Below are 22,872 nucleotides of genomic sequence, written 5' to 3'. Positions count from 1 at the left end.
TATAGCAATAAAAGACACAATTAAATTTTTACATAATAAAATCTTCTGAGGCTGCTGTTTATTTCAACACTTCTATGGGCAAGTAATTACATAAAGTTTAAAGTTTAATAACCAAACCTGTTTGCCATAAACTGTTAAGATCTGTGATTTTCTCAGACCTTTTGTTCAGGAGCTAGAAATGTGCCAAAGTATTTAGTAGTTCTATAGTTCCTTGAAGGTATATACTATTACATAATTTTTGTTTTCATATTATGTTACAGAAAAATACAATAAAATTATTCACAGAAAAATGAATATATTTGAAAATCAGCGTTCAAATGATTATAATTTAAGTTTATTTGAATGTTATTTTTGGCAACTGGTAGATAATGCTTTCATCTTTCTATTTCAATCTTTAAAAATCAGCAAATGAGGATGAAAATTCTTTAACGTTATATTTTTATATTGTGATGCTTTATATAAAGGAAAAAATAATATAGATTTAGATGATTTATATATTACGAAAAAAGTAACTTTAAGTACTTTGCTGTTTCACAAGTAACATAATAAATACAACTAATTTTTATATACCTCATTAATAGCCTATATGATGAAATACTTTTATAATTTTATCAAACATTTCAGAGATGATTAATAATTTAGTGTTTTTCTTAAATTACAAATGGTTCATGATATGATACTTAAAACAAATTCTTTTTATTTTTACAAATATTTTCATGTTACACACTATTGTTAGATATGAATATCTGATGCGTATTTAAAAAACTCTTATCATAGTTAACAATGTTATACTTTTTATAACTATGATGATAAAAACATGAAATTATAATTGCAATTTATTTTAATAGTTCATTCACATTTAAGAAATACGGGATAATTTCAGCAGTAACATTAACTGAAACAAGAATTCACTATTTTACTTACTGAACTATCTAATATAAGTTTCTGTTGCTATCATTGATTATAAATTTAGATTTTATACGTTAAATCATGTCAAATGTATGTGGTACAGTATTTTCTCAATTAGAATTATTATGCTTATTCTAATAATCTTATGTAATGATAAATAAGTGCATATTCAGACTTTAAAATTTATTTCTGAAGTTTAAATAACATAACCTTGTACATTATATTTTTAAAAGATGCTGAACTTACAGTTTATTTCTCTAATAATTTGATCATTTAACTTTTGTAATTGAATTACACGTTTTATTTAGTATCGAGCAATGCTCAGCGTGTAAGGGAAAATGAATAATAATCAAAAATATTTATCCACAAAATGAATGTGCTGCCCATGATACCGTTTCGTTGAAACGGCGGAGCCAAGAACTTCTAGCTTTCGGAAAAATGGAGGTTGTAGCTCGATCGAGATCGTGAATTCGTGCAGCTCTATAAGAATTAATTTGTGTGATTTTTTCGTGAGAAAATCAATTTCCAACACACCTACTTGATTCTTGATTCTCTGTTTTCCATATAACTTCATCATTTTGAAAGTGAAAACTGATTTTTACGCAGTAAAATGCAGGAGAGACGGTACATCTCAACCGTACGCTTTTCTCGTTTTAATTCCAAATATACAACTTTCTTGAAAATCTTCAAGCTTTTAATAGATTCTGAAAAATAAATTATCATTTTTTGATTCATGTTTTTTTAAGAAATATTTTTTTCCTTCGATATTATCTTCATTTACGCGACCCTACGTTCGTGTAGTTGTTTCTCTCTTGAACTGTATCTATCTTATATTCTATTGTATTAATTATTACCTTATAATTCTTATCTTTAGTTCATATTTTGGTATTTCGAAACTTACATAATATTACAACTTAAATTATCTTTTTCAGTTTTGACAAAAAAGTAAATTGGATACACAATACTTATAGAAAATGAAATCAATGAAAGCAAAAGCAAAGACCAAAAAACCAAATGGTAAATTTGGGAAAGTTAAATTTCAATCTAAAGAAGTGACTTCTATCAATCCAGATTTGTCGCAATTGTATCGGCAAATAGACACAAGTGTGTCATCTCTATATTGTTTAAGCAAAGTTTTAGCAAATGGTAGCGATGAAGTTAAATCTATTTTGGCATATGAATGTGACTTGGTATACGAGTGTCGTATATGCAGGAGCCTCTTTAGAAGTCTGGTTAATCTCATTTCTCACAAAAGGATTTACTGTAAAGAGAAATTTGATGTCACAAGTGGTAAAAGTTCTTCCAACAATCGTGATACTGTACGTTCTACTTTATGTATTTTCATGTACGGTTAAAACATTCAATCATATAAAATAGTTACAAAATTAATACATTTATGTACATATTAGTATTACAGATGTTTTATTAAAAGTGGAAATGTTCTTATATGAAGAATTATTAACAATATTGTTTATTCTTACTTATATTTTTATGAAAATTAAAATATATATTTATGCTACGTGTACATGTACATATTTTAAAGCATTAATTCTGTGTAATAATTGAATATCAATAAGAATGTTTTTAAATATAAAGCCATAGAAAAGCATAATATATAACTAGAAATATTTTTATAAATTTAATAAGGAAGAAAAAAACATTGAAATGTGTGCAAATGTTAATTTTAAGTTCAGTTAAAGTTAAGCATAGTTTAATTTACAAAATGTGTTACAGATTTGCATAAATAAATCAAATATGCCAGTACCAGAAGCTTGCGGAAATGATAGAATTTTGAGAAGTCAAGTTTCTAAGGAAGAGGAAAAGAAGGATCTTACAACCGTGGTAAATATGTTACAAAAAAAGCAAAAAGAAAGTTTGCACTCCAATATTGAACGTTTATGCTTGGAAAGTGTGCAATCGAATTCATCTGTAGTTTATCAGACCGTTGAACCAGTGGTTTCAACGCAAAATCACATAGACCTAATGAAGACACAGGTACAACCATCAACAATTAATATGAAATTAAGAAAGTTATGTCTAATTAGGTTATTCTATTATAAACATTTCATTGCATTTAGTTAACAGAAATAAAAGACATGATTAATGAACGAACTGCAGTGTTAGGTCCAGATGGACAAATTTTGCCATCTAAATACACTTTGAATGACAGTAAGAATAATAATGAAGAAACTACAGGCACCTATGAAACTGAGCTTACTTGTTCTATATGTACGTCATTATTACTTTTAATAACCTTTCACCAATTTTAATATTAATATTAATTTGATATTAACTATAACATTTTTCAATTTTTAGGTAATGCAAAATTTTCAACAAAAAAGACATTAGCAGTTCATACAAGAACATTACACACATCTCATAGATTATGTTATCCTTGCCCATGTTGCACTAGTACATTTGCAAATTCGTGGAGTGTTTATCGGCATCTGTTTAAAGGTATTTATACTTTGTAATTATATAATTTATCACAATATTGATAAAATAATATTGATAGCATTAGCATTGATCAACATTTTGAACTTGTAGAATTAACTCCTTCAATTCCTTGACTTATCATAATAAATTGTAATATAAGTTGCAGTTTGAATTTAAAGAAATATAAATTGCATTTATTGTAAATAGTATTTCAACAAGTAGTATTAATACCTATGTAAATTGCAGTTCATAGAAAAACTAATGAACAAGTACGAAAGTTCAGATCTCAAATACAAGAAAAAGCATTCATCAAGGATACAACTGGTGCAGAAGATTTACAAAAAGAGCAAGCCAATAAATTATTAACGAATACCGTGTTACGAGTTAATGAAACACAGGTATTTCACTTGTTATAATTTTTAACATCTAACAAAAATATTGATAATATAACATCTGGTATTTTAATAGGAGTGGATGGATCATCTCGAATCTGATACAGAATTACAAAGATGTGGAGGTTGTGGAAAACGATTTGATAGGAAAGCAGCTTTATCTTCACATTCACAGTACTGCCATAGGCGCGTTGCAGCCTATGAAAGTACAAATAAAATGAAGAAGACAAATAAAGTTTCACCGGATCGAGTTTCAAATGAAACTGTAGTCACATCTTCTTCATCGGAAATTAGCAATAGTAATGAAACATCTATCCGGGTAGAAGCTGTAGCTACTTTAAGTAAAGCAGATTGGGATATGTTAGAGAATGGGGAACTAATTCCACAACGTGAACTCAATGCAAATGTAACAACTTTGACAAATGGAGTACAGGAAGGTACTGGGAAACATAATCCTCTTCCTTCGAGTACTACCTCTGATTCATTAGAAATTATCTATACAAGTATGAACAAACATAAAAATAACGTAGGAAGCAAAAAGAGAAAAAACAGGGACAGTGCAAAAAGAATAACAAATACTGTAGGTAAGAATTACAATATTTTTACAACTATAGGTAAAATGTAAAGTTATGCTCTAGATTAATCTTTTTATTCTTCTATTTATAAAAATAATATATTTTTTATTCCCTATGCAATGAAATGAATAATGATACGAAAAATTTGTCTCTGCAGGCAACAATATTGAGAAAGTAGATCGTGCATTAATAATGGAAAAGAAGATAGCTTCGATAGTGAACCTTCAAAAATTACAGTGCCTTTCGTGCAAACGAAAATTCACCTCGGTGATTAATTTAAGAAGACATGCTGCCATTCATGTAGGTTGGAATCGTTATAGGTGTAAGCTTTGTGACTTTAAATGTTTCATTAAGTGTGACTGTGTAGCACACTGTAATAAAATGCACAGTGCTCAGAATAATCGTGCTATTATAGAAGATATGATAATTCAAATTTCGGACGATCATTGTACACCAGAACAGGATGTTGTATTAAATACAACTAACGTAGAAAAATGTAATGCTCCGGAAGTCGTGGAAATTAGCATTTCTCCAGAGGAGATACAACCAGAAGTCGTCGCGGAAGAAACGTCTATAGACCAAACAGAAACACAAATAGCAAGTAAAGCAGAGATAGAAATAGAGAACGAAGCGAAAGCGAAAATAAGAATCGAAACAGAAATAGAAATAAAAGGTGAAGCAGAAACAGAAATAGGAAATGAAGCTGGAATAGAAATAGGAAATGAAGCAGGAGCGGAATTAAAAAATGAAGCAGAAGCAGAAAGAAAACCTGAAATAGTAACAGAAATAATAGATATAAATTCAGATACGTTTCAAGAAGTAGTTCACGTTAATAAAGACACTCAAGAGCCTTTAAGTAATGGTATTAAAGGACAAAATACCGTTGAATTAGATCCTGAACTCAGAAGAATGGTGATGGAAGTTATCTTTGGATCTTCTGAAACAAATTCTGTGAAACAGGTCGAAGAGGAAGAAATCAAATTAGCAAATAAAGATGAAATTGAAATATCGTCCAGAGGTTCTGATTCGAAAGAAAGTGATATTATATGTCTCACGGACAATCCAAGGCCACAGCGACCGATTCGTAATAAGATAAAACCGTTGAAGAAGGATTTCATCTATGATCTAAAAGAAGTAACGTTCCGAAAGGATTCCTTAATTGTGAAGCCATTTAATAAAACATTTACCAAAAAGTCACTGATTCAAGAAGAGAACAATGTGGAAAAGGACGCTGATCAACCGTCCAAACGTTTTAAATCTTTGCCGGATAATAACGTATCGATCCATTGCGAGGACAGTGTCATGGATAAATGTGACATTACATTTGATAGAGAAGATTTGAAGGGAAGCCTTCCATTTTCTCAATGTCACAGTTAGATATTTAAAAGCATCATAGCTTAAATGAGATTTTTATTCAGTCAGAAAATACTATATTAATATCGCTTGATATCAGGATAATTCATTGTGCAAAATATGAACATGTAAATTGTTCATTTTTACCGCTGTAACATATAATTGCAGATACTAGTAACTTTAGGACAATTCTGAATATTGCCATTTTATTTTTATTGAAGTTTACTAATTTAATTGTTTAATATGTTGTAAATTTAAACATATGAATAATTCAAAATTTTTTCATTTTTAGATAAACAATTCTATTAAATTTAATTGTTGGAATCATACGTAATTATATTACAAAATTTTATATACATATAGATATGTACAACAGGCAATATGGTTATGTCTCCGATTAATCCATTTAATGAGCCTTTTCAATGAGTTCCAGTGATATGCAACTGACAACTGACTTCATTTTCATAAGAACGTTTCTGATGTAGTAGTAAAATATTCCAAGTAAACATAAACCTCGGCACAATATGAGTTGGTATGTTTTGAATGATATATGTATATATAAAATTAATCAAATTAAGTTTCAACTAAGAAAAGATAAATGAAACAGTACTAGAATAATATAGATAGTAAAATTAATACCTGCATTACTTTTTTCTAAATTTCTATTAGACTGCAATTGTTTACGCAAATGCGGAAAGTTATGGATTAATTTGTGAAAGTTGGAATCAATCATGCAATCATGTACAATCGTGCTTCAAGGAAAAGCTTATTAAACCTTATATTTTAGTACATTGGGTATGTAATACATTGTATAAATCATTTATAATTCACTTATTGTATATAAAAAATAATCATTATATATAACATAAAAACAAAAGTGAAAAATACATGGGTAATGAAGTTGATATAATATGTATCAGTTTGGAATGGACTCATTACATATTTATATTATACTCTACTATTGTTCTCATTCAGGTGTAATTGAGAAGCAGTGATGTGTTAATATTTCAAAGTTACATTTGCTTAAATGAAACATTACATGTGTTACTTCCCTCAGTGCTCGAATAATGGACTACTAGAAAGACATAGCTGTATTCATTATTATTATTTTTTTTAATAGAGATATAGTTATTTATACATAAAAAAGTATTTATTTAATACTTTGTTTTAATACTTCGGCAGAGCAATTTAACAGCAGGGTATGTCAAAGTATTGTTCAAAGGGTTCGACAAGAAGTTTAAACAATTTTTATTTCACTATAAGATTTTGTAAAATGTTGTGTAAGTGTATCCATAGCTTTGAGTTTCAATTATCCCATATTTCATTCACAATCATCATCATGAATTACATTGTATGTACAAAAAGTGTAAAGCAATTTTAAAATAAAATGTTCTACTAGTAATAATAAAGAAAAGAATTCTTTTTATTGAAGAGCAATAAATAATATTTTTAATAAAAATGCTGATTGAATACCAGTTCCAAGTATCTGACAAGTAGCTCATAGATCTTCCAACAAAAATAACATTTTATGAATGAATTATACAGATTCATAACTGATACTCATGCAAAATTTCCTTTTAAAATAAATAATGAAGTGTAAGCATTATAATATTTCGCAGGAGGGAAAGGAGGTTATACATGAATGTACCTTAAACAAAGCAACAAATAAAAAATGTCCGCTTTATCAATAGAAAATTTGGAAAAATAGCGAATTTAATACTTAAATATTTATTGTTAGAATTGAATGAAAATCATTCTACGATAAAACAGGTTCTTTACAATTATCTCTTATATACCACAAGATAAGAAAGCGGGAAACAAAAGAAAGAATATCTATATTTTATATATTGCAATTGGAAATGAACAATGCAAACAACTGCGAATGTTCGAGTGCGAATATAACATGGTACTTTTTGTTATTCCATTATTCTTACCTGTTGTACCGAGTTTTCACTATAAACAGCTCACTATATTTCAGTTTCTGGATATATATACCAAGTTGCACGTTCGTTTAAAGGCGCGAAAACGTTCGACCCTCTGATTCGGCTGCTCTCGGGAAACTAACCTCTGATTAGCTAGTAATGATCCTATCAGGGCACAGTTGCCGCCATTGGTGGGAGAACTACCGCGACAGGTATCTGGTAGATGCGCGGCAAACAGCACACGGTAACGACGGTCCTTCGGTTGCTTGTATTTTAAAGGGTTTATTAATTAGAATGACGCCAGTAAAATGATTAGAATTCAGTTTCTCTGTTGTTATAATGGTGATAAACAGTGACGTGGTGTGAGGTGCGTTAATCTCGTCGGTCCCGGGATCTCGTGGGATCTCTTTCGCAGGGGAATCCTAGACGCAGCATCGTAAACGTAAGTCATCTTAAATTCTTTTTCTCCTCTTTTTCTGTCTCCTGTTAAGGATTGTTTCTTACTTCGGTGTTGGGTTCACGTTACTCCCAACTTTTATTGTTTCCCGTTTTCTTTATATAACGTTCATGCCATGTTATTACGTGCGATGAAGTATAATTAATTTTATATTTTTAGTCGCCACCGTTGGATTTGTTCCTTAAGAACTTAGCATATTTGCATGATAATGTGTTACATGTCAAAATAAAGGACTGCGTCCTGAGAGTAAGCTTTAAGATTCACGATTATAATGTTGTGTATGTTATTTCTATGAAATATTTCCGGGATGTTTAAACTGAATAAATACACGGTTCCTACAATATTAATTAGTAGAAAGTGGTAACTTGTTACGATAAGCGTAATTTATTCGTTCTCTATGGTTATTTATTCTATTGTTAATCTGTTTACTTCGCTGCCTATATTTATACATTGTTTAGTCATTGATCTCGACGTTATAGCGGTGTTAAACGCTACCTGCCCCTCTTAGAAAGCGTGCATACTTATTCTCCATAATTATCGCCTAATTATCGACAGCGATTGTTCATTATTCATAATATACGGTACAAACTTAACATTGAACAATTTCTCGGCTTAACATCGTCGCCGTATGTTCGTGTATCTTATTCATTAGCGAACACATGGTTGATCATCGGCCTAGAGATTTTGACAGGTCAAATTATGCGTGATACTTTTCAGAACATATGGAATTGACAATACACATTTCCAGAGAGAAGTATCGCGATCTTTTCTTTTATTAATTTCATCGGCACTCGTTACGCAACGTTCTCATTTATTTTTTCATCGATTCCTTTCCATTTGGTTTTTTGAAATTTTTCATGGCGGTTGTGCTCGGCCAATGTCTGCTCGGTCACATTCGACGAACGTTGGAAATTGTTTTGTTGCTTTTTCGTCTACCTTTTTTTAATCCAGTTAGTTACATACTTCTTCTGGTGCAGCGGTGTCTATACGTGTATACTTTTGGGGGGACAATCCACTTGTTTCTTTTATATTTGTGTTGTAATGGGGCGCGCGACTTTCCCTTCTTGGAAATTTTCTCCTTCCCCCTCCCCCTCCCCACATACACCTGCCACTGCGTCTCCTTGTGCTTGATAAAAGCTGCAGCGTAACGTACAGATTTACCAATGAAAAATCTTCTCCATTTTTTATGTGGCCGCAACGACACAGGTCTCGCTAATTGGACCAATTACGATCGAATTCTAATGTGGGTTATCGCTCGATTATTTATTTAATAAATTCAACGAAATAAGGAACATTGATTCTGACGTTTTTTACATTGGCTCCCGAGAAATTCGAGCGATCGAAGAAATAATCGATTCACGCGTAAAATCATTTCTGTCAGTGTTTTAGGAAATTGAATGCGTGCCGCGTTTGTTAGCGATCGAACGAGAACTCGTATGCTACACAGTGTGGCGCGTTGACTTCGTGCTCGTTGGTAAAATTTTAACGGTTTCTCGTTTCCGATATTTCTTCTGTGACAGTTATAGGAAAAGAGATGTACACTGTGGCCAATCTGAAAAAAGAAACTAATGCAGCGTGAGGAGAACGACAATCTCGAAAAGTGAAAATTAGGATAATGCTTTCTTTTGACGAAGGAATTTTATATTCTATTGCATGCAAGACACGGTTAAGAAAAGTTGCTTTCCAGCGAAAGCCGGCCGACAGAGAAAACAAAGATGGCGCACGCTTTGACGGCCGCTGTCACGTGAACGTGACTTCGTTCCAGGCTTACCGTGTCGAATTAAAATGCGTTTCCTTTCATTTCCTGTTTCTGTCCGACAGTATTAACACTAGATTTACGGACATTTCTTTTAGTTTATTTATTGTACCTAGAAAGATTTATATTCGTCCGTTTAGATCTAGGAAATCAAATGTTTAGAAATAGAGTATTAGGAACCATAATCACGTGATTGAACCATTCGAACCATACGTAATTGAATCAATCAAAATCGACTCAAACATTTACCAAATAATGTTTATAAAATTCAATATTAGTAAAATTGACTCGTTCCATTTGTACCACGTGTTTTTATAACGAACGTTTTTCTTTATAGGGCCCAAAATTTAAAAACCCAGAAAAACTTTCAAAAATGCAATATGAAATAATCAAAAACTGTAATTAAAAAGTTCAAATGTGACGCAAAATCGCATCGTGGTCCGATTAGGGTTAAATTATATTTTTATGAAAATAGAAAAGTCATTCAGTGTCTAAATTGAAACGGAGGAAGTTTCAATTTAATAATTTTATTTAATAATTTAGTTAATTTTTTTTGCAAAAACCCGTGGGACTGAAACGGTTAAGAACAGGCCATAGACAACGATGGTCGATGCACGAACGATGGCAATCGCAAGTATCAAATACCAAAGAGCCGAAATTCGATTATTTAGATAACGAAAATTGAAGGTTACCAATGTGCTAGGCAGTCCCTGCTATATAGAATGATTTTCATTGGAAAAATCAACATCTTATGCAAATCAATTCCGTTTCTGTTTATATAACATTGGAATCGAAGCGGAAAGTATCCATTTTTATCGAAGAAACTTCGTAACATCTCCATGATGTGAAGAAAAATAAAGAAGTAAATGTAAAGAAATGTAAAGAAATAACCACCATATGCTTTATCAACCCTTTGCACTCGAATGTTTTTCGCTAGAAATATTCAATATTCTTCGATGAGATACAGACGATGTTCTTTGAAACTAATTAACGAGGAAACATATATAAATTAAGGAGGAAACTTATTTTATTTCAATATTCCATATATTGATGCATCATACAAAGCTTAATATTATATATAAGACTTTATAATTTTGCAAATAAAATCGAGTGGTGACAGAGTCACCTCTCGAGTGCAAAGGGTTAACCCTTAGCTACAGAGTTGAAAGGGTTAAAATATAACTACTCTATACGTTATAAATTTTCCCTGAAGCATTTCTTTGTATCGCTCGTATTTTCGATGTTATCGAGTGCTGTCCAGAAAACGGCCGTTCGACCGTACTACGCGGCGAAGGTGCAATTGAAAAGGAAGAATCAGTTGTGTGATGCATCGTGTTTCCATAACGACACGTTGTATGCACTTTGACGGAGGACGCGAGTGCCCCGGCGTCGCTTTACGTGTTCCAGGCCGGGTTCGAACGAAAACATTTTCTATGAAGGGGTGGTTCCGGCCGCAACGCCGCTCGTACGCGCGCGGAACATGCTCCGCTCCGCTCAAAATAATGAGAAGCTGACCCAGTTCGTTCGTTCCATCGGTTTTTAACACGCTTCGCGCCGCGTGGACCCATCGGGGGCTCGCGTCCCATATCTCGGCAGCGAACGGTTTACGAAACGACGGGCACCGTTTCTATGTCGCTAAGTATGCAGAGAAATCTTCTGGACGATACAAATATTCAAGTAAAGTTTGATATGTACATCTGACCCTCGATTTAGAGATAGAAAATATTGGAGAGAAAAGCTGCTAGAGGTTTTAGAAACACCTAGTTCACATAACTTAACAAAAGAAGTAATAATAAAGCGACATTTTAGAAAACAAAAGTACTGCTTATTCGCTGTTACTACAATCAGATCGAGTAAATTGAGATTGCGCGTGAAAACTACCGCGCAAATAGTGGTGCAATTTATTGCGTAGGAAAGAGGCTCGCGTGAAAAAGGTTTGCGTAAATTGAAGATCAGGTGTAGTATACAGTGGAGTTCCAAAGTTGCCGGGAAGATTGTTTTTGGAATTTTGTCGAAAAAATAATTAATTTGGAATACAGAACAATATTTACTCTTTGCACGTTCACGAATTTCTAATCGCCTCACTCGTCGCTTCAGTGGAACTATATCGCTATCGGAATCACTGCTAACGTTATCACTTTCTATATCAAAGTCAGTGTTCGAAGAATCAAAATAAAACTCGTCGTCGGTAGTTTGAATTTCACGGTACTTTCAGTAACTTTCTTTTTGCCATTTTACAGTATTATATTTCAAATATTTTAACGAGCGAGAATGCCTAACTACGCTTAACCACTTGCGCTGAAAATCTCTCTATACAGAACGATTAACAAACAAAATTAGTGTATATATCGGTATAAAATAGGTAAAAACAAAATTCATCGCAGGTGACTTCGCCAAATTTCTGAATTCATTTCCAGCGCAAGTGGTTAAACGCAATTTGAAAAACATTATTTCGAAAATTCTACCAAGTATACAAGTATCTCCGAAGTTCGTCGATCCCTTCGCGCTCGAGAGTCTTCGTTTGTACTAGATTTCGTTATCTCCGATTGATAAAAGCGCAGCATTGGTTCCTTAGCAGTTTATGTTCTTTCATGGCACGTGTAAACTGATACATTTTAAAATAGAGACTAAGATGAAATTAACACATCGCGTACCGGCTAGTTTTCAGGAAACTGAATTGTGATGGCAATTTTCAGTGAGATAAACTTATATCGTTATACATAGAAAAACTCAGATATATATATTGTTACGTAATATATTTTAAACAGACAATCAATTCGAATCAAATTTTATATTTTTTTCAATGCTGCGGTAATTAGCGAAGTTATAGCTAAGTGTCTTTATATAAAAACGAGATTTCTCGTTACCGGTACGCAATGTGTTAATATAACATAAGATCGGTACGGTTCTTTGCTGCGGTGGCTGAGAGCAGACACACGACTGGACCGGTAAAAAATCTCCGGTGGCTGAGAGTAGACACACGACCGCAAAGGGTTAAGCTTCGCATAACGCAAACGCGAATATAAATGAAATATTAAAATAGAAGATCTTTCCTCCTTAATTCACGTATGTTTTCTCCTTGTTCGCTTTCAAAGAAACTCGTCGGCACCCAATGCTGAATATTTCGAAGGAAAAACTTTCGAGTGGAAAGCGTTAACTAAATTCACGGGAAACATTCGCGGATCACGCATCGTGCGTGTAACGATCGTGCATTTCCGTTGTCGGTTGGCGGCGATGAATCGACTGATTTGTACTCGTAAAAATGGTAACTTCGAGATCGCGAACATTACGAGAAACGAACGGTAACGGTGAAAGTGACGATTCCGAGCGTCGGCTCCCGGAGATCGTCTTTAGAAACGAACGTGTGCTCGTTGGATTCGAAATGCGTTTTGAATTCGGCGATAGAAAACGAATGAAACCGCGCGTAATCTGTGCCCGGCGGCGAGTGGGTTAATTAAATCGATCCTCCGGATCGCGGGGAGTACGTTTCCCATTCGACGTTACGGCCTCTCATCGCGCTCGACGAATAACGTTAAACCTTTTCGCTAATGCGCCCGTTTCGTTTCGAAATAACCATACTACGTCGAAAATAACCGTGTAGCTGCCCGATCCGAGTGAATTCTTTCAATATTTCGCTGCCGCGATTCCGCTCGGAGTATCTGCAATTTCGCGGGGACGTTATACCAGCTAGTCTCGTTACTTTCGATTGTATTCGCGAAATTCTCCCGTAAAATCTCTCCGGATCGTGAATCTTTATCTTCCTTTTAAGAACCTTTAACCTTTTAACACTGGAACTACCTTCGATACGATTAATACGTAATCCCCATAAAAGAAGTAACAATATTCAAGCGAAACCATTTATTTTCAAGATCATTTCAAATATTCGATGCTTCTAAGATAATAATAATTACGATAAACAAATCGTAAGCAGTTTTCATTGTTTCGGTAGTTCTAGTGTTAATTAGACGGAGCGCACGGTGTATCGGTGTCTGCGATCGTAAGCGTTTTATTCGATCCCGTCGATCGAAATAAGAAATATTACCGTCCGTACGATATTCTAAATGCGACTCGAGCTCTTCCGGAGAGAAATCTGGGGTCCCAGAATTCATAAATTCCTCGAAGGTCGCCTTTGACCTTCTTTCTCTTCGGGACTCTTATCACCACTACATCTTCGGAACAGCGTTGGACTGTACGTTCGGTAGTCGCGCCTCCAATAAATGCTCGCTCGAGTATTTCGAGCCCGAGCTAGTATTCTCTGCTGCTTCGGGCTCTATTCTGAATTTATATTTAAAAAACGTTGCACGGATTCGTTCGTCTCGCGTCCGGTCTATGGTTCCCAGTTTCTTTCGCACAGTTGGGGCATTATCGACAAAAGTAAAAACACGTAAGTTTCGTTAGTTTCTCGGCGAAGATTCCTTTGTACCCTTTCAAGCACAAATTAGACTGTTATATCGGTCGATGTTACCTATTTTGTTGTTACCTGTTATAAATTAATATACGTATACGATAGTATTGACATAGATTGAGGCAAGGGCTATCGCGCTGGTCGGCTTTGTTCGACCGTGTTTTTTTAACACTAGAACTACCGCGGATTTAAAACGATCGATACGTAATCCTTATAGAAATTGTAACAGTAAATTATTTTCGGTTTCTTCAAACACTCATTATAGTATTCAAGTGAAGCTATTTATTTTCAAGATCATTTCAGATATTCAATGCTTTTAAGATATCAATAATTCCAAAACAAAACAGTCGATACCAGTCATTTTCACTGGAACGTAGTTCTAGTGTTAACACGTTGAACGCCGCACGGTTTCACAGAGGAAACTACACAGAATGAAAAAAACATGATATTAAATCATTGGATCGAATTACATTATTTCCATTCCACGTTCATCCAGCTGAAGGTCACCGTATTATGCATTATTCACAATATAGAAATGTTTTCATATAATTGTTTCATTGAGTAAGCAATTTGGTCGGGGGTCACCGACGACCCATGGCATTCAACGCGTTAAAAATCTCAGATACTCAACCGGTTAAAAAGAGAAACGGATCTCAATCTTCGTAGCATCTATGAAGCAAGTCGATATAACTGTTGATTACGTGCCGATCAATTATACCGGACAGGCGAGTCGACTTATCGTCTTAATTAAGTAAAAACCGACTGATCGCTCCGCTGCAAAAAGCGGCAGTCGGTTTGCAACAGATTGCCGCGTACAATGTTGCTGTTTCGGTGATCCCGGCGGGCAGTTTTTGCCGGGCGACACTGGAGGTATCGGCCTTAAGTGCGCGCCGAGCCGAACGCGCGTACTCGCATACGTGCCGCAGCTGTCCAGAAATCCTGCCCCGCCGCGGCGATGCAATAAAACAATTAAGCCGATGTTCGAATCGAACGCGGACGCGACGACGCTCGTAAAACGTTGGAACGTACGGCCGGCTAGGATTCGATACCGCATCGCTACTTAACCCATCGCTCGGTGATTTATCGTCCAACCGCTCCGGCGAAGATTTATCCTGTCGTTAAGAGTTTCCCGGCTGAAAAACACGCGCGGTACACGCGCGGACCGGGGGAAAAGGTCGTTACTTGTAAACAGAACGCTGCGTTTAGAATTATTTAGTGCGAACGTAAACTCGATGCCTGCATTATCGGGCACTCGCGTTTGACCCGGCCGAATGTCCTTTTCCCGGGATGAGACTTTCGTCTTCGGAATACCGAGCTGCGAACGATTTCATTATTTCAGCAGCAAGTCAGTTTATAGTTTCCTTGTTCTTTGTTATTCAACCGGTTAACCCCTTAACTTGTACGCTCGAGTTAATTCAATGCGAATGCAAAGAGAAAGAATCGTTTTATTGATATTTATCATTTACATGGGATTGTAAGCTATAACACTTATTTATTCGAGAATAAAATACAGCCTTTCTCCATGGAACAAAAGCGCAGTATATCAAAGTTGATTCTTTTTGGCCGGTCTTTTAAAAAACACTGTGCGTTAAGGGGTTAAAGCGGCCGCGACAATAAAGAAAAATCGGATCCCGAGCACGCAAGACCCGTTACGTCGACCGCGTTAGCGCGAAATCATATCGCCGGCGCAGAGTTAACCCTTCGCGAGCGAAGGTTCTCGAAGGTACGCGGAACCTTCCGCAGATTCTGCCAGATGAGGCATCGAATGCTCAACTCTTTCTGGCGCACGATATTTAAATAAGAAAACAAGCCAAGCTGCACAGAATACGTCGCATTTCAAACAAAATATCGTAATAGTACAGAGTTATCGAGGGCAAAGGGTTAATCGTTCGGTAGTTTTAGCGTTAATCCGAGTCGGGGATATTCGAACAGAAGAAGGAGAGACGTCCTTTTTGTTCGTACACGAAGAATTTGTCCCAACGAACGGTTAAGCCGGATACAGACGAGTGTAATGCAACGTGTAATGCAACGTGTAATGCGACATGACAGTGTTGTTCAAGCTTCGCTCGTGAATAAAGCTGGCTTCTCGTGGCCTGGCCCTGTCGTCGGGCAGATCGACGCGGTGTTGGATGCCAGCCTGCTGCGACACATAGTTATACAAACATGTTTGCTTCTGTGACAGTCATTCTTTCCCTAAATATTTCCTATTTTTCCTCTGTTTCTATCTTAACTTCAGCCGCCTAAAACTCTCACCTCCTACCGACATGTACCTTGATCCTCGAGTCATCCGTACCCCTTGAACTCCGAATTATTCTCGCCCTGTCTCATCCCCACTACTATTTTTTCTTTTAAAAGGACTAAATCGACCCTGCGAGCAGACTTGGTTCAGCACTGTCAGACCGTAACCATCAGAATTAGATCTTAGTCGTGTACACGGTGTAAAAGGCGACCTCGCCACACGTCGAAAACCTTTATAATGAAACCTCCCTTGAAATAACTAAGTGTTGCACTGATTTCCACGACTGGGAATACAACAGCGGCAAACGCGTATCCGGCAAAGAGGAAACCGATAGGAATCGATCCCAGAAAGCTGCGTGTCGTTCCTCTCTCGCCTCGCAATGGGTTGCTTCTCTCGTAAATCTGTTAACGAGTCGGCTACCGCTTCGCGTGCTCGCTCGCAAGCCGTTCGCATGCCGAGGTAATTAACGCGATTTTTAGGATTACTTCAAATTTTAGCGCCGCACCGTTTAATTGACGTTGTTACGATACATCTAATCTTATCTTGTGCATTAATCCTTGTTCCGCGGACTTTATTGCTTTGGCAAATGAATGGATCGCGGGTGAGATAGTTTTTCGTCTCAAGGTCAACCTTTTGCGAACGAAGGTTAATCTTGAAGAACACTTTCCGTGAAAGATTGAACTGTTCATCGAAATCATATCGTGTTGGTCACTTATTACTTAAATAATGAAATAATTCGTTGGTAGCTTCCGGTTTCAGATATAAGCTCGTTATTACGGCGACATTCAAGGGCAGGTTAACCTTTGCACTTTTAACACGTGTTCCTTTCAACCCTTTGCGATCTCACCTTGAAGCAAAGAGTTTCATCTAGCAAACTCGACATTATTTCTATAATTATTCGTAATTATATTACATTTTACATATAAAGTAAAGGCATTAGTAACTGACCTGGTGTCGGTAGTTGGCCACTTCTCAACTAAGTCAACTACTGGTGCTCTTACCTTACACAATTAACCCTTTGAACTCTGTAGGCTCCAATATTGCGCCAGTTATAAAATATTTCAATGACTGTTAAAGAAACCACCCTAAAACTATTCGATTTTTCACATCGAAATTTTGTACTAAGGAAAATAAAAGATCGAAGAAATGTTATTTCTAATTTTCGCTCGGAATACTATAGAGATTAGTTGCAGTTGCTGATAGATTACAAAGCAACCTGGAGTGCTAAGGGTTAATCGACGTAGAAAATGAAAAATGTTATCCCTGGCGCGAAGGATGAATTTAATCGGGTAACGTTTTTTTCTCGTGCGCCACTACAAAAGAGGCTCTATTATTTCATCTCGCCACTTTCCGAGAACTGTTCCGCTTTTGATCTCTGTCATGGTTGAAGCTATTCCGCGCGTTGCGAGAGATACGTTAAATATACCGCCGTCTCCTTGAGTGTATCCGTATTATGTTAATATCCGAGGGGCGCCTATCTGCCGCGATTTATCTGCGAGCGATGTTCCACTAGAAGCCAAACATAACAGGTCGTGCGATTTCTTTGTCAGATTTCCAACGTTCCCATTAACATTTAGTTTCCTTTACGTCTTTTATGTCGTTCGCCGTGCGATCTTCGGAACGTTTCTCTCCCGAGCGTCCCGCAGATTAGATTAGCGAAACGATTCGAATGATTTTAACGCTAGGTTCACGGAACGCGTCGATTTCACGCAGATTGAATTTTATAAGCATTATTTGGTAAATGTTTCAATCGGTTCTCGTTGATCCGATTACACGAATATGAATCCTGATCGTCTATTTCTACATCTACAATTTCCAAAATCTAAATGAACGAATATCAACTTCCCTAGGAACAATAAACTGTACAATAAATGCCCGTAAATCTAGTGTTAACCCCTTAATTTGCGCTAAGCAGGTCAAACTGTGAAAATAACAATGTGAAAGCAAAGAAAAAAAATCGTTTCATTGATATTTATCATTTACATGGGATTGTAAGCTATAACACTCATTTATTCAAGAATGAAATATAGCCTTTCTCCATGGAACAAAAGCGCTGTATATCAAAATTGATTCTTTTTGGCCGGTTTTTTTCAAAAAAACTGTCAAGGAGTTAATCATCATAGCCCTGTCGCGTGCAAACGGTCGAATCCCGATATTTCCTCGAAAGACTCGCGAGTTTCGCAGGCTCGCAATCGTCGCTCGCAAGAATGCGAGCGAGGTTTCTGAGTTACTGCCCTACCATGAGAAGCAATCCGTGATCTAGTTGACACCGAGGGACCAAGCGGTCGCAGCAGGAGAAAGAGGAAATCAGCTGAGCGGCTCACGAAATAATCAGGAAGCTATTAGACCGAGTTACATCGCGGTCCCGTTGCGAACGTCCGTTTTAGCTCTTTAACTGTCCGCTGTCTAGCTTGTAAAGCAACACGAATTTTCCACGGCGTCACTTTGACGCCTGTTTCACACCCGAGCACGCAACCCCCCGCGCTCAAAGGAAATGAGGAATTTTATCGAGCCTTTTCGTTATCCAACCGATCGGCAAAGAAGATTCGCACTTAACTCTTGGCAGTCCTATGTCGAATCGGACTCGACTCTATTTTATTGCAACCTCCACCTGTTTCACCAATTTTTTCTATATTTATCTGTAGCATCACAATTGTACCATTTAACACTGGAACTACCAAGCACTGGAACTGACTTCTTCAAATTTCTGAAAGTTATAACTGTGTATTTATTAAGATTTCAGTTTTTAAATTAAATCAGCTCCTTTAACGATTTCTCAGAGAAGCATCTGTACCTTCTCGGTAATTGTATAAAAAGACATGAGGAATCGGTCACTTTGACCCATCTGGTAGTTCTAGTGTTAAAGATAACATTTCAATGACTCTCGAATATTCTTGAATAAATAAATAGAGCGTCGTATTAAGCTGTAATCGAATGAACTAACGTCGACGTGAACCTCGAAGTGAGAAACCAAGAGCACTTCGGACCGCAAAGGGTTGAACCGTGCTGAGCATTGTCTATCTTTTACATTTTCGTTTCTTTCGACACTGGCTGGAAACTAGTACAGTTCCGCTCGACGCCAAGTCGGACGATAGTAAACGAATCTACCGTTTTGTAATGTTCAGTGATAAAAGAGATGCCAGCACCGCTAAGATAGGACTTTTAGTTACAGCAGAGCTGCCCATAAAGCTATATTCGCTCGGGAGCCAATGAGGTTAAGTCCACTTTTGGATGTTTTCCGGTTTTTGTACAACTTAATGGAATAGATAATGTTCAATTTAGTTATTCAAGGATTCACTCGTTCCTTCGTTTCGTCTAACTCACACTAAGAATGATTTAAAGTTGCTGGAAGGTTGTTAAAAATTGCTCGGAGCGCGAAGAGTTAAACCTTAAACCGGAAGTACTTCCAGTTGACTTACGAAAAAATACCGTAACATAGATAACGGGTGGAGACAAATTCACAGAAACGATCTAGCACGATACTTAACGTGCTAATTGTATTACAAGAATAACAGCGATAAAAATCGTACGCGGCATTGGACTAAGTAAAAGTGGCACGCCGCAATATGGCGGCATTGCTCCGTTAAGCGTTAATATTTCATTTCTGGAAGGTTATTAAAAATCGCTCGGAGCGCAAAGGGTTAACCCTTAACCCTTAGCAGTTCTATGTCGATCTTTTATTTTCCTTGTTAGTACAAAATTTGGATGTGTGGAAAATCGAATAATTCTAGGGTAGTTTCTTTAAGATTCATTAAAATATTTAATATTATAACTGATGCGATATCGGAGCCTACAAGGGTTAACCCTTTGCACTCCAAAGTTTTTCTCTAGAAATATTCAACGCTCTTTGATAAAATATAGACGACGCTTTTGCGACCAATGTAAATAATTTAATCGATAAATTAAAGGTCAAAACTATTTTACTTTGATATCTCACATAGCGACGCGTTATACAAAGTTTAGTGTTAAACATCAGGCTTTATAATTCTACTGTATCAAACCAAGTGGTAACTGAAGGTCACCTCCCGAGTGCGAAGGGTTAATATTTGATTTCTGCAAAACAAAGGTGGCGCGTACGATACGCGCGAGCGTTAGATAGCCAGAGGTTTGTCTCGAAGGACTCGGGCACGCTCGCGCGCGACGCTGGATTTCTCGCGTGAATGCATTCTGAGCTTGCACACCGTTGCCATTATGCAACGCGTATACGATACATTTACGGTTGTACGGTATTGCGTCACCGTCGAAAGTTGTCAAACTCGTTGAACCGCTGAAATTGCGAACGGATTAAATGCCCCGAACAAACGCCCCGTTAATACGAGGCCGGTCCGTTTCAAAGCGAAAACGAAAGCGGCTTTCCCGAAAGCCTGACACACCGGCGGGGTCCACGGGGAAAAAATGGCCGACCTCTTCCGGGCGAAACGTCGTCGCCTCCTCCGCGGGCCGCCGGAAAATCGGCGAACCGGTCGTTCCGCGCGATCGCGCGTAAAATCGGTCGGAACTGCTCGGTTTGCCCGTTCGAGTCCGTAAAACGCGAACGGACGGCGCCTTTAACGAGCATTAATATCACTTTTATCTTTACTTTCGTTGCTTTGTAACGTATACTTTGTGCTCGGCGATCGATCGCTGGAAGAAAACAAATCCTCTTCGCCGATCTCGACTCACCGTCGAGCGTGAACGTTATTTGCGAAACGTCGTTCGTGTTTGATACACGCGAATGATTCTTGTTTGTTCGATTTTCGTTATTCGTGGTGGAAAATGGGACGCGGGGAAATGAATTTGATTGGACGTTGCAAAGCAGGGGGTGAACTTTGACGGTCAAGCGGCGTCAGTCCCTGGGGACTGACGGTAGACTTTTCGTTTGGGCGGCGTGGATTCTAGGGACTGACAGCGAACTTCTCGTTTGGTCGACATCGGTGCACGAGACCAGCATTTCAAAGGGTTAAATTATTAATGACAATTAAAAAATTTACGTTAAAATTTAGCGTACTCCCGTGGCTTTTTCAGACCGATCGTTTCTTGGTGTTCGCACTTTTGTCTCTCTGGCATTCCCCAGCCCATTATCTTATGTTTATACATTGTATACATGTGCATCGCCTGCACCATTGTCGCATGGTGCCAAACGGCAAAAGAAACAGTGAAAAAAAGGAATCGTCTGTCGCGCTGTGTCGCGCGGTCTAGTTTAGCGTTCGGCATCGAATGCTCGCGCGCTGCCGCCTGAGTGGAAAGTATAGCAAAATCGGCGCCGCACCGAACGTGTTAACCAATCAGTCGATGAAAGAATAAAGCAAGTTGCACGGTAATCGACGAGATCGGGCCTCGAAGTGGATTCGAGCGTTTCCGCGTCGAAATTTTGCGGAGTCGATCGTTGCACGATTGTTTCTTTTTGCAGAAGTGTCTTGTACATTTCGTTCTCGTCCTCCTCGGTTTCGAGGTTCTACAATCGTACGATTTCTATTGCAATATTCCTTTTTGTGTAACCGTTGATGGCCAACCGACTGTAATTCCGCGTTTTATGCTTACGTACGAAACGGTAAACGATGGGTTAAAAAGTCTTTCCGTTTTGTTGCGTTGCGTTGCGACGCGACATTGCGGCACACGGGTAAATATTGTGAACGGACAAAGAGGTAGCCGCTGTCGAGAGGTAAAGTTGTCGAATCGAGTGGACACCGAACAGCTTGATAAACACGGACTCTTTGCGGTCGAATATCTCCGGACATTTCCCGACAATGTTTTCCCGTTACGTCTCGCTTCGCGCGTTACCCGATTTTTCAGGCAATTTCGATCGAGTGCGCTCTTAATCCACTCGAGACCGTGTGTTTCTTCAACCGTTTGCACCGTAATGGTCGCTCTAATTGAAAGTGGCTGCTCGATCGAATATAATACATAGGAAATTGTAAAATTTAACTCTGCGATCGAATATCTCCGGACATTTCTCTACAATGTTTTCCGCTACGTCTCGCTTCGCGCGTTACCCGATTTTTCAGGCAATAATTGATCAAGCGCGCTCTTAATCCATTCGAGACCGTGTTTTTCTTGAACCGTTTGCACCGTAATGGTCGCTCTAATTGAAAGTGGCTGCTCGATCGAATATAATACATTGGAAATTATAAAATTCAACCTTCCGCGGAGGAATGTCGACAGTTTCGTATTCGCGAGACTAAGGAACAAATAGTTTAAACCACTGATACATATTTTAACTTGATCCGCTGCAAGTTTCAGCGGACAACCACGAGAAAAAAGGCGAAACTGTTCCAACCGATGTATTATTCAGTGAAAATTTCCTTGCGTTCGCGTTAATCGATTACTCAATGGTGTCATTGAAGGTTCTACAATCTGCTCGTAGTTCGTTCGAGTCTCGGCGTCCAGCAGCAATGTTTAAATCATTCAGCGTCGAATTAACGCGTTCCATTACGAGGCGAGCTGCGCGA

General features: G+C 37.2%; 2 protein-coding genes and 1 long non-coding RNA gene across 4 annotated transcripts in view; 2 read left to right on the top strand and 1 right to left on the bottom strand.

Annotated features, from left to right (window-relative positions):
• Positions 1-1,239: 1,239 nt before the first annotated feature.
• LOC116429377 (uncharacterized) lies at positions 1,240-7,720 on the bottom strand. Its single transcript, XR_004235487.2, has 3 exons — positions 7,600-7,720; positions 1,448-1,613; positions 1,240-1,389 (listed from the first exon to the last, which is right to left on the bottom strand). It is a non-coding gene; the product is annotated as an uncharacterized LOC116429377 (long non-coding RNA).
• Positions 1,325-7,077, top strand: LOC116429373 (uncharacterized). The gene is given in 9 exon segments (XM_031982266.2): positions 1,325-1,533; positions 1,842-1,876; positions 1,879-2,228; positions 2,644-2,904; positions 2,988-3,138; positions 3,226-3,366; positions 3,592-3,743; positions 3,814-4,321; positions 4,470-7,077. Coding segments are annotated over 9 exon segments (2,832 nt in total). The 5' UTR covers positions 1,325-1,519; the 3' UTR covers positions 5,690-7,077.
• A 61-nt stretch (positions 7,721-7,781) lies between the features above and the next one.
• Tsp66E (Tetraspanin 66E) overlaps positions 7,782-22,872 on the top strand; it is a 27,063-nt gene continuing 11,972 nt past the window's right edge. For both annotated transcript variants that reach the window (XM_031982275.2, XM_031982271.2), the window contains exon 1: positions 7,782-8,029. The gene's annotated coding sequence lies outside the window, so the exon portion shown is untranslated. The remainder of the gene's footprint in view (positions 8,030-22,872) is intronic.

The sequence above is a fragment of the Nomia melanderi genome, chromosome 3 (genome assembly GCF_051020985.1).
Source record: "Nomia melanderi isolate GNS246 chromosome 3, iyNomMela1, whole genome shotgun sequence".
Lineage (NCBI taxonomy): Eukaryota > Metazoa > Arthropoda > Insecta > Hymenoptera > Halictidae > Nomia > Nomia melanderi.
The sequence above is the reverse complement of the archived record's forward strand: the minus strand, read 5'-3'. Positions and strand labels throughout refer to the sequence as shown.